Source organism: Molossus molossus, unplaced genomic scaffold (genome assembly GCF_014108415.1).
Source record: "Molossus molossus isolate mMolMol1 unplaced genomic scaffold, mMolMol1.p scaffold_m16_p_10, whole genome shotgun sequence".
NCBI classification, from domain to species: Eukaryota; Metazoa; Chordata; class Mammalia; order Chiroptera; family Molossidae; genus Molossus; species Molossus molossus.
The window spans coordinates 24,711,286-24,727,069 of record NW_023425345.1 but is presented as its reverse complement, the minus strand read 5'-3'; the positions used below and the strand labels follow the sequence as shown (position 1 = coordinate 24,727,069).

Here is a 15,784-nt window from a genome sequence, read left to right as displayed (position 1 = left end):
CTGCGTTCACGCTCACACCGCGCCAGCCTCCTGAGGGCTGAGTGGGGCCCTGTCGGAAAAGCTCTGTGCTCCTCCCTCACTGTCATCGCTCTCGGGGCCAAGTCAAGAGCAACATACTTTGACATGGGACTGTGTCTCCAGTGATGTAAAATAAACCACGGGGGATATACTGTTTGATATGTAGAGTTTCCCTTTACAGAACTTTGTTTCTGGACCAGATCTCTCTGTATGTTAACACATGCCCATATGAATGTGCTACCAGTCACCAGTAAATACCACAGTACTGATTCCAGAGCCAGCTCACGTTGAGCTGGATGCTTCCTGTTGGCGGATAAGACAGGAAGGCTGAGGGTGAGGAACCTGCACTGGTCCGTTCACCACTCTAGTTGGTCCCTGTGTCACCAAAGGCAAACAGTCCTGGAAGTCTGGGAACAGGCAGCCTCCTCATGTCACCTCTGTGCCTTGTGCGGCTCTTCTCATTTGCTACCACCTGATAAAGACGCACAATTCCCTCCTGACATGTCCACCTGTTCACAGAGCCTGCCCTGGTCTGAACGGGTGAAGGAGGGGGCTTTACCGCTCTCAGATCTTGTTTCCTGGCTGACAGCTCTAAGGAATGGTCTCTGAGAACAGCGGTACTTTTAAGAGCCGGGTCTGCAGCAGAGCTAACTGGTTCACAGAGCAACGAGGCCCTTGACCTTGGCCTCATTAGCTCCATTCTTTTACCTACTGAGCTCATCCCCACCACCATCATAACACTCGGAACACAGCTCATTAAAGCCTGGGTCGTGGCACATCTGTATTTAGTGGGTATGAGAGTGGCTCTGAGAACAAGCCTATTGATTAGCTCCTGCAAATGAGAACGACACACACTTCCTTATGACTCACATCAGGAGTGGGGAAGGAGGAAGGTTTTGTGATGAGGTGAGACCACCCATCTCCAATCACATTTGGGAATAAAAAGGGGGATAGAATTCCAAATGGGATTTTTTTTTTTTTAAGTCATGAGAAAATGAGAGAGAAAGGAAAACAAAAACAAAAACCCATCACACACCCTTTGTATCTGAAGAGGCAGGCAAGGTAATACGATTCTCGCCTCAATGTCAGGCTTCGGTGAACCCGCCTCCCCTGGTCCGGAATAGCTGCTGGCTATCATGCAAGCGGAAATGTACGTGCAGGAAGAGCAGAAGAAGGAGGAAACCCAATTGGGGGTGGGGCTGGCTGCTAAATTTAGCAAGGGTGAAAAGGAGAGGAAGAAAGGAGGAGAGACAGGGCAGGGAGCAGGCAAGAAACCCCAGGAAGTGCGGGGACCTGCTGTGAGGCACTTGGCACAGAAGAGGTGCCACTGCCTGGTCAGGCTCTCTTTTGTGAAGTGTTAATTAAGAAAACACCTTCTCACTTTTTTAATTTGCCAACAACAAAACAAAAATATTAGCCCTGCTCCCGGGGGTGATCCATCAATTTAAGGAAATACCCCACGGGGCTGGAGTTTTAGTCCCGTAGTAATCTGGTCCTAAGAAAATGTCCAAGTTTAAAAGTATTGCTGTGGCCCCCCAGCTGCTGTCTAATCTGTCCGGGCAGGACCACATGGACCTAAGGCTCCCAGAGGCACCGAGCATCCTGCCCGACACAATGGCGTGTGAAGTAAGCCTTTACATCCTATCTCCACAGGCCTGCTTTGGAACTTCGTAGGGCCACTGTGCGAGTCGGGCTTTGCTGTTGTCTCCCCGTGGCTTTCTGTCGGTGTGCCGCACAGGAGAGCAGCACCTGCACAGTGAGGTGAGCACGTCCCCGAGCATGCTGTAAGACACCGCCCTGGGTGCTCCGAGAGGAACCCCTGGGCCCCCACAGACTTCAGAGGGTTTGGATGTGTTTTCCTTCCTCCAGCTTTCATTACCCTCTGCACACAAATCTTCAGTGACTCCCCATTGCCTTCCTCCATCCAAGTCCCCCGCATCCTGTTTCCAATCTAAACTCCTTGGAGCAGCTCTGCAAAGGCAGTGCTGACGGTGCCGGAGCAGGTGATGGCGCACAGGGTGTGTGTAGTTCACTCTCTCTATTTGGGGTTTTTAAATTTCTTATAACAAAAGGTTGCGGGTGTGTGTGTGACAAGCTCTACAACTCGAGTCACCTGCTTCGTATTCCAAGGATTTACTCCATCCTATGTCATTCTCTCTGCTTGGAATGGTCTCCATTTCCTCCCTGCTTACAGAATCCTGCGGGACCATCCAGGGATTGGCCAGAGCCGCCTCGTGCACAAAGGCGGCCCTGCTGCTGGTACCCCCTCCCACGAGGCTGTGTGCACACCCTGTACCTCGCTTCACCTAGATTGTGAGTTGCTCAGAACGAAGAGTGTGATCTCGATCGTCCTGGCCTTCCCCCCAGGGTCTTATACAAAGTGAGCACTCAATAATTTGTTTGTTGAATGAAAAATGAATCGCAGCTTATCCAATTAACCATGAGACCTCTGGGATTTGTCTAACTGTCAGGCAAGGAAAGAGAAGCCTCCTCGGGTACCTTCTTCGTGGTTCTGATGCAGTATGACTTCCGGCTGGGTGTGGATCGAGTTTCCGGGGTGGAAGAACGGTGAGAAAAGAATCCGAGGTTTCCTCTGCTTCAGAATATGCTGAAGGAGTTCATAGAGCACATCGCCTGGAAAGAAAAAGGAAAGAGGAATAAAGAAATGGGGATGATTTATGCCACTGAGCTCCGACTGCACACGCAGCACTGGGCCACACGTGGGTGAGACGGGCCTGCTTCCTGCTCTCACGGAGCTCACGGGCACACACAGGATGGCTGCTTGGAACGCAGAAGGTCAGAGCCATGTCATTTTTTTTATCCTCACATGAGGACATTTTTGCATTTATCCTCAGATAGTACAGGAGAGAGGAGGGAAGAGAGAGAGAAACATCGATGTGAGAGACAGATCGAGTGGTTGCCACCCATACAAACCCAATCGGGGCCAGGGACTGCCATAGAGGTATGTGCCCTTAGCGGGAACTGAACCCGGGTCTCTCTGGTTCAAGGGCCGACACTCTAACCACTGAGCAAAACTGGCCAGGGCCCATGTGATTTTTTCTTTTCTTTTTTTTTTTTATCCTCACCCGAGGACACTTTTTCATTCTTTGTTCAGATAGAGCAGGAGGGAGAGAGAGAGAGAGAGAAACATCGATGTGAAAGGGACACATCAAGTGGCTGCCACCCGCACGACCAACCAGGGCCGGGGACAAACTGCATCCAAGGTACATGCCCTTAGCGGGAACCGAATCCGGGTCTCTCCGGACCGCAGGCGGACGCTCTAACCACTAAGCCAAACCGGCCAGGGCCCATGTGATTTTTTAAAAAGAACTTTCTGAGTATGAAATATACAAAAAAGTATTGTACAATGTTGAAAACCAGAAAGAAAACCAAAGTCCCCCTAATCCTGCCACCAAGAGGAAAGCCCTGTTTGTCCCATCCGGTTCCGTCAGAATCAGGCTTATCCGGTGCCCCTCTCCTCCTCCATCACTGAACCCTCCAGCAGCTGCCTGAGGGCAGGGCACCTGATTTGAAATTCAAATTGTCCTAATCGACTGCTATTTGCTTTTGTGAAAACATTCTTTCCACATCTATCTTTGCTTACATTTCAGATAATCCAAAGGATGATGAAATCATTGAGTATATGAAGTTTTATTTATTTATTTATTTTTTTATTTTTTTTTATCCTCACCGGAGGACATTTTTCCATTTTTTGTTCAGGTAGAGTGGGAGGGAGAGAGAGGAACAGAGAGAGAGAGAGAGAGAGAGAGACATCGACGTGAAAGGGACACATTGAGTGGCTGCCACCCGCACAACCGACCAGGGCCGGGGACAAACTGCAACTGAGGTACGCGCCCTTAGCGGGAACCGAACCCGGGTCTCTCAGGACCACAGGCAGACGCTCTAACCGCTGAGCCAAACCGGCCAGGGCAGTATATGAAGTTTTAATGGTCCAGTGACAACTCATAGATTCTTCATAGAAATCATCCCCGCCCTCTGGGAAAAGAAACACCATGCTTTTCTACCCACCCCAATTCCAGGCAGGAAGAGAACAAACAGGGAAAAACAATTCACAGGTCGGGGCAGAGGCGCGAAGTACTGAGGAGACCATACAGGCAACAGGCACATCTAGGATGCTTCCCGCCTTCATTGTACACCATGGCGCTGCTCCAAGGCCCCATGAGTGGCAGAAATCTGTCCTTAGGTGTCAGCCCCTTGCCGAAGATGGTGGGAACTGTTCTGAGCTGGGGCCTCTGTTCTGATATATTTGGTGTTTGAAGTGTCCACTGAGAAGTTAATTAGAGAAAAAACACTGTCATGGTTGGGCTCCACCCCTTTGGCTTATATCCAAGTTCAAAATGCAGGTGGGTGCCTGAAAACCCCTCAGAGGAGGGTGACCATTCTTTAAAATACCAGTCTTCAGACTGTCCCCCACGCCCTTCCAGACAGATACGCAGTTAACAACGGTAGCAGACAAAGCGCTTTTATCTCTAATTTTCGCCATTTTAAACAGATTCTTTTATTAGCGACTTAATTTAACTGCCTATTTGGGGCTGTATATAGTGCTAAATTATTTTTTTCTTTTCGATGCAGCCTGAATCTGAGAAATACTCTGTTAAATTCTTTCCCTGTGCAAACCTCTACCCCTTTTCCACTTAAACCAAATAAAGCTCATAACATTCTATTCTACAGGCTTTCTGAGGTCCCTTGTGTCTCACTCTGGCTTTCTGCCTCCCTCTACCTTTGAATTTTGGTTGTTATTAACATAACTTACTGCCACTATTTACTATTATGACTCATCAAAGCAAAGACTTGAAAGAGCTGAGGACACCGTGTCACTTGGGTATTTCCTTTTAGTGAAACGGGCGAGAAGGCGCAGGGCATTTTGACTCAGACTTTTCACAGTTCTCCAGAAGGTCGAGCGAGGCACGTGTGACTGCTCTGGACCTGGGGAGGCTTCGGAGCGCCTCCAAACCCAGCCTTTCAGTCACGGTAGTCATGGTAATGCTGTCTCCATGACAGGAGGACACGGAGCCCGGAATACAGTCCTATCATAATGATTCATATTTTAATTGCTTACAAAAATAAGTCCCTAATCAATATTTTGTTTCTTTTGGTTTAGTGTCATGTCTTCCTAAACTTTCTTAATTTCCATGGCCTCACACTCGCTGAGTTTCGTCCTGTGGCTTTGAGAGAGGCTTTATTTCGGGGAGTATGCAGAAGAGAAAACGAAAACACTGAAGAATGTATTCCTGATTACTACGATTACTTCAAAAAATGGTCAGTATTTAGGGTATCCATTTGGGAAGGGGAGGCCAGGAAACATGAATTCAGTGTTTGTGAGGGTGCTCGGCTTTGTTCGTTTGGAGAACATGCTGACGTACTGCGGAGGCACAGACGGCAGGCTCGCTGCTGGGCTGGAGGGCCAGCTGGTCCACCAGGTGACTGAGCGCGTCCCCGAAGCAACATCCACCCCCGAAGTCTGCTGTGAGGGCTGGGTGAGAGCAATGTCTCGAAGCACCCAGAGTGGGGGCTGCTACAGTCACACCCTAACCTCTTCCTGGGCTCACTGCAGGGGCTGGAGAAGCTCCGACCTGTGGTGGTAAAGACGGGCCTGGAGGGCGGGCAGGGCAACAAAGTGGGCCAGGCGGAATTCCGCTGTGGAGTCTGCTGGTGCCTCAGGCACATCCCCTCCCCACTCAGTTCCCTCCTCCACATATGCCTGTTACCAGCATCCACTTCCCGGGAGGAGTGCAGGAGGTGATCAGGTAACGGCCTCATCGCAGCAGCCGGCGAACAGGGAGACTCAGCAAACACCAGCTGTGGCCATGACCACTACGCCGCCACTACCACCACCATTATTATTAATATGGACGTTAAGGTGATTTTGGACAGACCTGTGGTCCCTATGGAGGTCTCACATATTGAACAAAGGAGAAGTGTCTGGGTCATGGTCAGTGAGTGCTATTTCCGCTCCAGAAAGGGCAAAGGTTAACAGAGGCCATTCGCCCATTCTCGCCTCTTCAGACTACTCTCCCTGCTCGGTGGGTGAAGCCCCCAGTGGGCTGACGCCGGCTCTGCCCCGTACTTCCCTGCGCCTCTCATTCCCAAGCTGGCAGAGGCAGCCAGGCAGCCAAGCTTCGCCTCGGAGTGGGCGGGAGAAATCAGGGGGAGAACTCGGCCAGTGCCTTACCTACTGTGAGCCTATCCTGAGAACCAGCAAGATAACATTCAAAAGCACCACCTGTGGCAGCTGGCTAACGGGTGGGAGAAGGGTCCAAGGTCCAAGGTCCAAGGTCCAAGGTCCAAGGTCCAAGGTCCAAGGTCCAAGGTCCCAGGTTCCAGGCCAGGAAAAATTCCTAAGGCCGTGAAGTGTGGCCACAGCTCAATCCATCCATTCGCCGCGTGTTTCCTCAGCAGCCGGGGGCTCGGCTGGGGAACGTGTCAGGCTTCGCACGAACGCGTCACAACTCTGGGGGAAACCCAACCAACTGTGCATGCCCTGTGTGCGCCTGATGACAGCTTGGAAACTCAGACCGAGAGGATTCTAGAGGGTTCCTACAGTGACTCGACTGGTGTGCAGTAAAAGCCCTCCACCTCTCCTTCCCCTGCCAAGATGCAGCTTTGGCAGAGAATTTTCAGTGATGGGCAGCTGGCCACTAGATAAGCCAACCACGTTGGACAGCACTAGGTGATAGAAAGTTCTTCTGTTGAGTTGGAATCTGGCCTCCCCTGCAATCTCATGTACTTCAGTTCTCAGTGCTGGCTCCTGGAGCAGCGTGAGCATGTGTCCTGTCTGCAACTGTTTTCTAAATAGATAAAGATGGCTTCCCATCCTCTTCCATCTCTACGGTCCCCTAATTCCTCCAACCCCCGCCTGTTCTCTTGGTACACTCTTAAAATACTCATGTAGGCAGGAGATCAAATCTGAAAAGCAGTAGTAGCAACAAGATCTCTGGAATAAAGAAGATATTTTAAAATGTTATATTTATTTGCTTGTTGAGAATAAAGAGCACAAGCCAAAACGCTGTATATCTAACGTAGCTAATGATCATTGGCTTGAATTCAAAAGGCACTTTTCGGGAAATTCTTGGCCCATACGATTCTTGATAAATCTTCTCTGTCTTCCCAGAAAAGAAACTAGTACTAACCATAAAAGGTGCTTCTGGCTTTTGTTGGCTCCTCCATGTAGCTGCATGCATACATGCATAGTTCATGTATGCACATGCCGCTGCACAGGCGGGTTTGCCACGAAGCTAGGGAGTGTCAGGGGCCCACACTAACATAGTTCCCTGGGAGGAGCCCCAGAACTGTTTGCATCTCCCAAGTTATACACTAAAACCAAGATATACTTCTGGGTGCATGCACACACGTGACAGATGAAGAACTTGCATGCGTACACACCCGTGTGTGCTTACACACACACACACACACACACACACACAAACACACACACAGAAACCCACACACTAAACACACATACAAGTTTGCATTGGTGATCTGGATGTGAAAAGCCAGGCGTCTACTTGGAGAATTCGAAATTCTATTATTTTCTTTGCGATTTGTTTCAAATGGAGAGTGGTGACAGGGAACAGAACTGTTGCAAGTTTCTTATCAACCTGACTAGTGTCTGGAGACCAAGAACATACAGATGCTGTTTAGGGGTCAAACTTATCTACGTTTCTTTACTTTTAGAGGATAGAGCTCGGGCTCTGGAGCAAGGAAGTCCCCACTTTGACTCTTGGTTCCTCTATTTGTCAGCTGCACACACTTAGGCAGACTATTTTTGAGCCTTAGCTCAAGGCTTAGTTAAGTACCCTTTGTCTCAAAGAAAAGTAATGCCACAGACGCGGCGGACTGCAAGGACGACCGAGCGAGATGGGGGGCACGAGCAGCGGCCGTGTCTGCTATCCTGTGTGCTCAACAGTGGGACCCTTGTGAGGGTGAAAATTATTAGCAGACATGTCTCAGAAAATCTGGAAACGATTTGCTTTCCTTCGGTACTTTTGTACTTAAAGCACATACAAAAGTTTAATAGTCACATTTATATGTATGGATTTTTTTTCCCAATTGACATCATTTCATACAGACATTTCTAGTTCACAGTCTCACTCTCTCTCCAGTTCAGTTTTATCTTCAACCTCTTTCTATGGGTTTCTTCCCTTTCGTATTTAAGCAGCTCCAAGTTTTCCGGTTTGTGAGCGTGCACACACACACACACACACACACACACACACTCACACTGTCTTGTCTTCCCCTTCAGCTCTGAAGAGCTGTCCAGCTCTGTCATCGTCACTTTCCTCCCCTCCCGCTCCTCAGGCCCCTCACTCTAGTCTCCAGTCCTTCTCCAAACTGCTCTTGCTCAGGCCACCTCCCTGGTGTCAAACCCAAAGAGCAGTCGGGGCGGGGGACTTGCCTGCCTCTCGCAGGATTCATCACCAGGAACACTACCTGCCCCTCACAACACTGTGGCTTCAGATTCCGATTCCTTCCGCTTTCCGTCCGCCTCTCTGCTCTTCCTCCTCCTCCAGGCCTTTCACACACAGCCTCCCCGGGACTCTCCAGTCTTTCTTTCCGGGTGCTCTCATCTACTCCCATGCTTCCGCCAGCGTGTCTGTGCTGGGCACCCCTGCCAGGTGTTTCTTCGCACCTCCAGGAACTTCAGTAACTCCCCTCACTCCCGCTGGCCTGTCATACGGGCGCCGTCCGTTGAGTCCGGACAACCCACATGCTACACTGTTGTTCAGTACATGCCCATTTGATTGGGCCAGAAACCTGGGAGTCATCTGAACACCTCTGTCCCTCTTATTTAACGTCTAACCCGTCACCTTACAGACGCTGTCTTCTAAATATTCCTTGAATCATCCCCTCCCCGCTGCTGGCCCCGTCTTAGTTTAAGTCACCAGCCCCGCTCTCGGATGCCAGCCACACGACTGCCCACATCCACTTTCCATCTGCCCTGTCAAGCCGATCTCTGCTTAGAACCGTGAATGGCTCCTACCTGTCTTTAAAATAACACAGACAGTCCTGAACATGATCTGCAAGGCCCTGTACGATCTACGGAAGAAACAGTAAGTATCCATGAATGGTCCGAAAGCTACGGTGCATCCCTCGTATCCCCTTCTCCGTGTTCACCGAGCACATTTCACACTGAGGGGTAGCCGGGGACTTGTAGTTTCTTATAAACAGAACTGCTAAGAACATTTCTTTTTTTAACGCCCACTGGATTGTTTTCTTAGGATTTTTTTTTCCCCCTTAAAATGGCATTAGCAGTGAAAGGGTATGATTTGTTTTCGAGTTCTTGTCATACACTGCCTGTTCTCCAAGGCTGGGACCAGTGCACAGTGTCATCGACAAGGCCACCCAGAGCCTCTCCCCTGGGGTTTCCCAATATTTAACTTCTCAAGTTTAGTAGATTTAAAGTGGAATCTTAACATTGTTAAAGTGTGCAATTTTCAGGTGATGACTATGTACATACCCTCATACGAAGGTTATCTGAAGTGACACGTTCTTATATTTGCAAACTGTTCCCGTTTCTCTTTCTTTCTCTTCTGTTTTTATTCAGAGTTCGGCCTCCTTCTGGCTAAGTCTTTAAAGTAATAAAAGCATGCATGGTGTGGGGGTATCCTTCAGATTGGTCAGAGAGCTCTCTCTCTGCTGGGTCCTTCCTGCCTGCGGCAGGTTGGGGATGGAGTCGCACGACTCAGTCCCGTCAGTTCCACCATAAGCTCAGCAGGGAAAACACCAGCGCAGTCACAGGCCAGGGATCCCACTGGTGGCCACCGCGGGCCCGTTCCTTCACGGGACCGCGTGGCTTTTGGACTCTGTTCACACTTGTTTTCTCAGCATGCCATCCAACCCATTGAAAGGCTGATTGAATTACAAACTTTTTTTTTTTTTTTTTTTTAATCCTCACCCGAGGACATTTTTCGATATTTTGTTCAGATAGAGTGAGAGGGAGCGAGAGAGAGAGAGAAACATCGATGTGAAAGTGACACATCGAGTGGTTGCCACCCACACGACCCAACCAGGGCTGGGGACAAACTGCAACCAAGGTACGTGCCCTTAGCGGGAACCAAACCTGGGTCTCTCCGGACCGCAGGCCGACGCTCTAACCGCTGAGCCAAACCGGCCAGGGCCAAACCTTTTTATTTAATACAAAGTGCTTTCAGTGACCATAAACTAGTCTTTTACTTAGGAAAACCTATTTTAAATTTAGCTGGATTTCTATGTCTTAGACACAGAGATCCTGAGAAAAAGGGAGGGTTGTGGAAAAATTTGAATATTGTGTTTAAGACAAGAATCAATCTATTAGAAAAGAGACCTAGTAAGACAACTGCCTTGAGCTGGATGAAAAAGATAAGGTAAGATAAACAAAAGGGTGAGCCCGGGAGAAAAATACATTGAAGGATATGTACTTTATTGAAAAAGCCTCTAGTTTTACCTGTGCTGGTTTCACTCTGCATGAGGGACCAGAGATCACCCCCTTTTTGAAAATGGGCAAGTGAAGTGCTAAGAAATTAAATGACTCTCCTGTAACTGGCTTATCTAAGCATTTTTCTGTTATGTGATACACTTTTATTCTTCTTTGCTCAAAGAAATGGTAAGAGAAGAAAGAGCCAGCTCTGGTGGCTTCGCTCAAGGGTCATGTCTGCTGTAACTCCCACACCCCAGGGCCACTAGTCCACTCTGCGACTCTGTGACTTGGTTCTAAGACAACCAGTGGACACAGCCATTCAGTCCAGCAAGCCACCTGCCACTGCTTAATGGAAATTAATAGGCAAGACGATCCATGGAATCATATGTAGACAAGACCAGTATTTTCAGTTTAACCTTGAAAGGAAATTTAACTGTGTTTGAAGGTCACAAGCAAAGCATGTTTCCAAAGACAAAGGTTCTGGTGGGTGGGAAAGGGAAGAAATCACCTGTAGAATCACACTCTACTAAAGAACCGATTTACTTAGTAAACCCCAATACATTTATTGCTGATTTGAATTGAAGACACTTTGAAAATATTTTTTTAGTTTCCTTTTCTTTTTTTTAGCATTGATAGAAAGTTTAACATAAGTTGATAATAATCTGTTTTTTTTATATATAAATAATATCTTAAATCCATTCCACCTGAATGTCTTGCAATAGATAACTCTAAGAGTTAAATCAATGTTAACTGTCTTTTCCTTCTTATTAATGTGTTTTCTCAGAGTCTCAAAGTGGTCAAATAATCAAATCGTCCTTTCAATGTAAATCCTCCCAGACCACATCACATGGTAACTACCTAGTAGCTCCAGGACTGGGTCGTTATCCTGTCCATGTAAAGTTTTATAAACTATAGATTCCTCTTCATTTATTCTTCAGCTCTGCAAATAGTATAAATGTATCATCTTGTTGTATCTTCTAATTGGGAGAATATCCCAAAGAAAATATCCCATTTATTTTCAGCTTTGAAATCTCCTATTTAGAGATGAAACAGTTTCCTGCTTTAGTCTAATAGTTGAAAACGGAGGACCTTGTCCTGAATTGGCGAGATAAGGGTAGTTTATTCAACTGGTTACAGAATGTAGAGTTCAGAGAAACTACCATATTTGGACCTAAGGTATATTAATATTTCAGGTAATTATAATTCACTTAGTTCTGCTCTCTCCTCTCTCCATTGGACAAGAGTTGTGTTAAGGGAAGTGACTCCCATATTCAGAGAACATAATGCTGGGTGAGGTCAGGCAGGAAACGCGCCCGGGAGGAAGCCATAAACATCCTTTCATGGTGATGGGGCTACCAGATACCCCGGTCCGTCCAGCAGCCCCACGATCAGTGAGACCCTGCTGCTGAGTCTTCTCAGGTAGCACAAGAGATTCAAGGAAAGAAAGGACAAAACTGAACGAAGTACAAGTTTTACAAGGTACATAAGCTGGAGACCAGAGTATCCACTCACTGCCTTGTAGAGTGGGAAGTCGTACTATCGACTAGAAGCTTAACACTTTCTGTGGCTGAAGCTGGACCGAACTATAGGAGTTGAAGGGAGCTTAGGAGCCACAGGGTGAAAATTCCATTTTATGGGTGAGAGGAATAAGGGCAAATGAAGCGATGTGGTCTGTGTTAGAGCCACGTGTGGGACCTGGCCTCAGGATGCCCAAGACACCGAGTGAGAAACAAAATGCCCATGTCAGAAGAAGCTGTGGCAGATGTTACACCAGAGACAAAAACGATTTCTTACCTATATCTTGTCTCTACCTACAGAGAACGGGAGCAGGTATATCGCGCCTTCATGACCCTGCTGGAGGCACTTCACGACAAGGGCCTTCTTAGCTCCTTAGTTCTGTTTTCCAAACCTGACAATACTCCTCTCTTTTCTTTTTTTTTTTTTCATCCTCACCCGAGGACATTTTTTTTCCATTTTTTGTTCAGATAGAGAGGGAGGGAGAGAGAGGAAGAGAGAGAGAGGGAAACATCGATGTGAAAGGGACACATCGAGTGGCTGCCACCACACGACCAACCAGGGCCAGGGACAAACTGCAACCGAGGTACATGCCCTTAGCGGAAACTGAACCCAGGTCTCTCTGGACCGCAGTCTGATGCTCTAATCGCTGAGCCTAACCGGCCAGGGCTCTTTTTTTTAATCCTCACCCAAGGATATTTTTCCATTTATTTTCAGATAGAGTGGGAGGGTGAGAGAGAGAGAAACATTAATGTGAGAGAGATACATTGACTGGTTGCCTCCCGCACGACCCCTACCAGGGCCAGGGACTGAACTGCAACCGAGGTACATGCCAATGACCAGCATTGAATCCGAGACTCTTTGGTCCAAGAGCCAGTGCTCAAACTGCTGATCCAAACCAGCCAGGACTACTCCTCTCTTTTGTGGTAAGTTTTCCTGTAGGTCCTACTGGCAGGTATCACTTTGAAATTCCGTCCATGGCTTTCTGGTTGATAACTTTATTAAATTAGCTGTAGTATAAATTTATCTTTATTCCCAGCTCAACGTAATGGGATGCTGCTCATATCTATTATTCCCAGCTCTGGCCTGGCCCTTATCTCACATTTCCAACTGCAGCACGGCACGTCCTCCTGGATGCCCTGGCGTCGCTCGGCCAGGACGAGCACACCACTGCTTCCAGACCGCCCCCATCAGCAGCTACTCTGCGCCTGAAGTACTAGTGCTGTGGTCTCACTGATCCAGTTCTGGATTTCAGTGGCTCACATGAAGACTAGAGCAGTAGCATTCTAACTAGCTGTCCTGCTTTTCGGGCTCAATGAACCCATCCTGTGCACTGATGGCAAGTATCTGTTCCAAAGGAAGAGCCCAGTCTTATCATTCTCCCGATCAAAACCTTTCAGTGGTTTCCCATTACCCACAAGATAAAACCCAAACATCTTAACCTGGCCTTTAAGGTCTTCTCATGTTGGGTAATAATTCAACCATATTTACTGAGTACCAACTGGATGCCATGCACTGCTAGATACTGGAGACGGGCAGCTTAGCAGGACACACCCCGGCCCACACTGAACTTTCAAACAGTCTATAACACACTGTGAGTGTGTGAATGCGTGAGTGTGTATGAGTGTGTGCACGTGTGTGAATGAGTGTGTGAGTGTGTGTGAGTGTATGAGTGTATGTGTGTGTGAGTTTGTGTATGAGTGTGAGCGTGAATGAGTGTGTTTGTGTGTGAGTGTATGTGTGAATGTATGTGTGTGTATGAGTTTGTGTGTGTGAGCGTGTGTGTGAATGAGTGCATGAGTGTTTGTGTGAGTGTGTGAGTGTATGAACATATTTTTGTGTGTGAGTGTATGAGTTCGTGTGAGTGTGAGCGTGAATGAGTGTTTGTGTGTGTGTGTATGAGTGCATGAGTGTATGTGTGTGAGTGTATGAGTTTGTGTGTGTGAGTATGTGAGCATGTGTGTGAGTGTGTGAGCATGTGTGTGAGTGTGTGAGTGTGTGAGCATGTGTGTGTGAGTGAGCATGTGTGTGAGTGTGTGAGCATGTGTGTGAGTGTGTGAGCATGTGTGTGAGTGAGTGAGTGGCACCATGACAGAATCAGGGAAAGCTCTGGCATGGAAAAGGCACAGCACCTAACGCAGACTGAGGGGGTGCGGGGGAGGAGAGCAAAGCAGGTTGGAATCGGGGAAGCCAGGATGAAGTCAGGGAAGCTTTCCTAGAGAAGGCAGCAGAATTTGAAATATGAAAAGGCAACGAGGCGAGGGAGGGAGGGGTGATGGCTGGTGATGAACAGCGATTCAAACAGAGGATCCAGCTTATGTTGCCTGATCCCTGAACTTCTCCACACAAACTGGCCCACAACTCCTCCTCCACCTTTCCTCACATTTCAGGGTCCGTCTCCATGACCATACCCTTGAGCTTCATCTGACAACCCAGCTAGAAATCACCTCTCCTAACCCTCAACTCCCTTGGCTTGTACTCCCACACCAGCAGCATGGGGCTATTTGGGGAACATTCATGGACTAAATTTCTATTGCCCCCATCTGACTGGTCTACAGCACTTCACGTCTGGACTAGTGAATCGGCCTTGGCTAGCCTTCCCAGCTCCTGCCTTTTCCACTCATTAGGTGGGTTTTCTCACCGTCAAATACACTATGCTAGTGATTCTCCAATTACCCAGAATGTCGTCCTTCTTCCCTCCACCCACTTAGTTCCACTCGCCCTCCATGTTGTGAACCAACTCCATCCATTCTTTCAGAAGACCGGTCCTGCTCTGCGCTCTCCCTTCTCCAGCTTCCTTTACCTTTAGGTTCAACGCGGTCCTGCCTACCTACCTACACAGCAGGTCCTGTCCAGTCTTCACATGGCCCATGCCAGCAAAGATCTGACAATGTAGCAAGGAACTACTGATAGGCCTTTGCATATGTCTGCTTCGAGCTTTGAGCAGTGAAAACCTAGTTTCATAAGTAAAACTGGGAGGTCACTGGAGAGAAAAACAAAGCAGCAACAAAAGGGAGCACCTGAGATACGATGGGGGGAAATTTGCAAAGGCTCAGGGAGGAAAGCTTATCCAAGTTCTAAGCCAAATCAAGTCAAAACACATCCTTTGTTTGCCTTACATAAATGGTTTCTCTGGAACATGAAGCAGTTAGAGTTCTTTCCCTCCAGATAGGTAACTTTGTTTCATCGAGCATAATACCTTTGAGTTTCCACTGGAACAGAGAAAGGAAGTATTTTTTGTATTCAATGAAAAGGATTTTGCATTCAATGAACTGTCTAGGTTCCTTTTACATTCATTTTATTTATATGTTGTTTTATAGTTTTCTCATTCTTCGACTAAAAAATCAATCACAAAAATCAATGATTTGGGACAAAGTATTTCAGGTATGTTTGTGGCCCTTATAAAACCTTAAAAAAAAACAAGCTGTATTTCAGAGACATAAGCCTTTGAATTTCAATAACATCTCCACTTCTGAGGGAAACTTCCCCTTTGTCATTTCCTCATATAAACGGCCCATTGAATTGGGAAAAGCAGAGTAAACCCTGTTCTCCGTCCTTATCTCAACCTGTGACAGGGGACATTTCCTCGTGACAGTTAGTGTATTAACTGCTGGCAGGCCTCCAGGAGCACATAAGGGTTGAACGGAGTTGGAGACTATGCCAAGACCTTACGCAGGATCTTTGCCCTTGGTCAAGGGCGAAAGGGTCTCTGCCAGATAAGTTAAATCAATGAGACTCTATTGAAGGAGGGGCCTGTTGGTACTTGAATAACAAGCCCTTCAAGAGGCATAAACCCAAGACCAAAAATCCCCTTTGACCTAAATACCCATCAAA

At 47.7% G+C, this 15,784-nt stretch overlaps 1 protein-coding gene across 5 annotated transcripts in view; it reads right to left on the bottom strand.

The window, feature by feature from the left end:
- Nucleotides 1-15,784, bottom strand: part of ETV6 (ETS variant transcription factor 6) — a 223,752-nt gene that overhangs the window by 31,624 nt on the left and 176,344 nt on the right. For all 5 annotated transcript variants that reach the window (XM_036250533.1, XM_036250538.1, XM_036250527.1 and 2 more), the window contains one exon: nt 2,518-2,652. In XM_036250533.1, the coding sequence (XP_036106426.1) occupies nt 2,518-2,652 (135 nt within the window). The remainder of the gene's footprint in view (nt 1-2,517; nt 2,653-15,784) is intronic.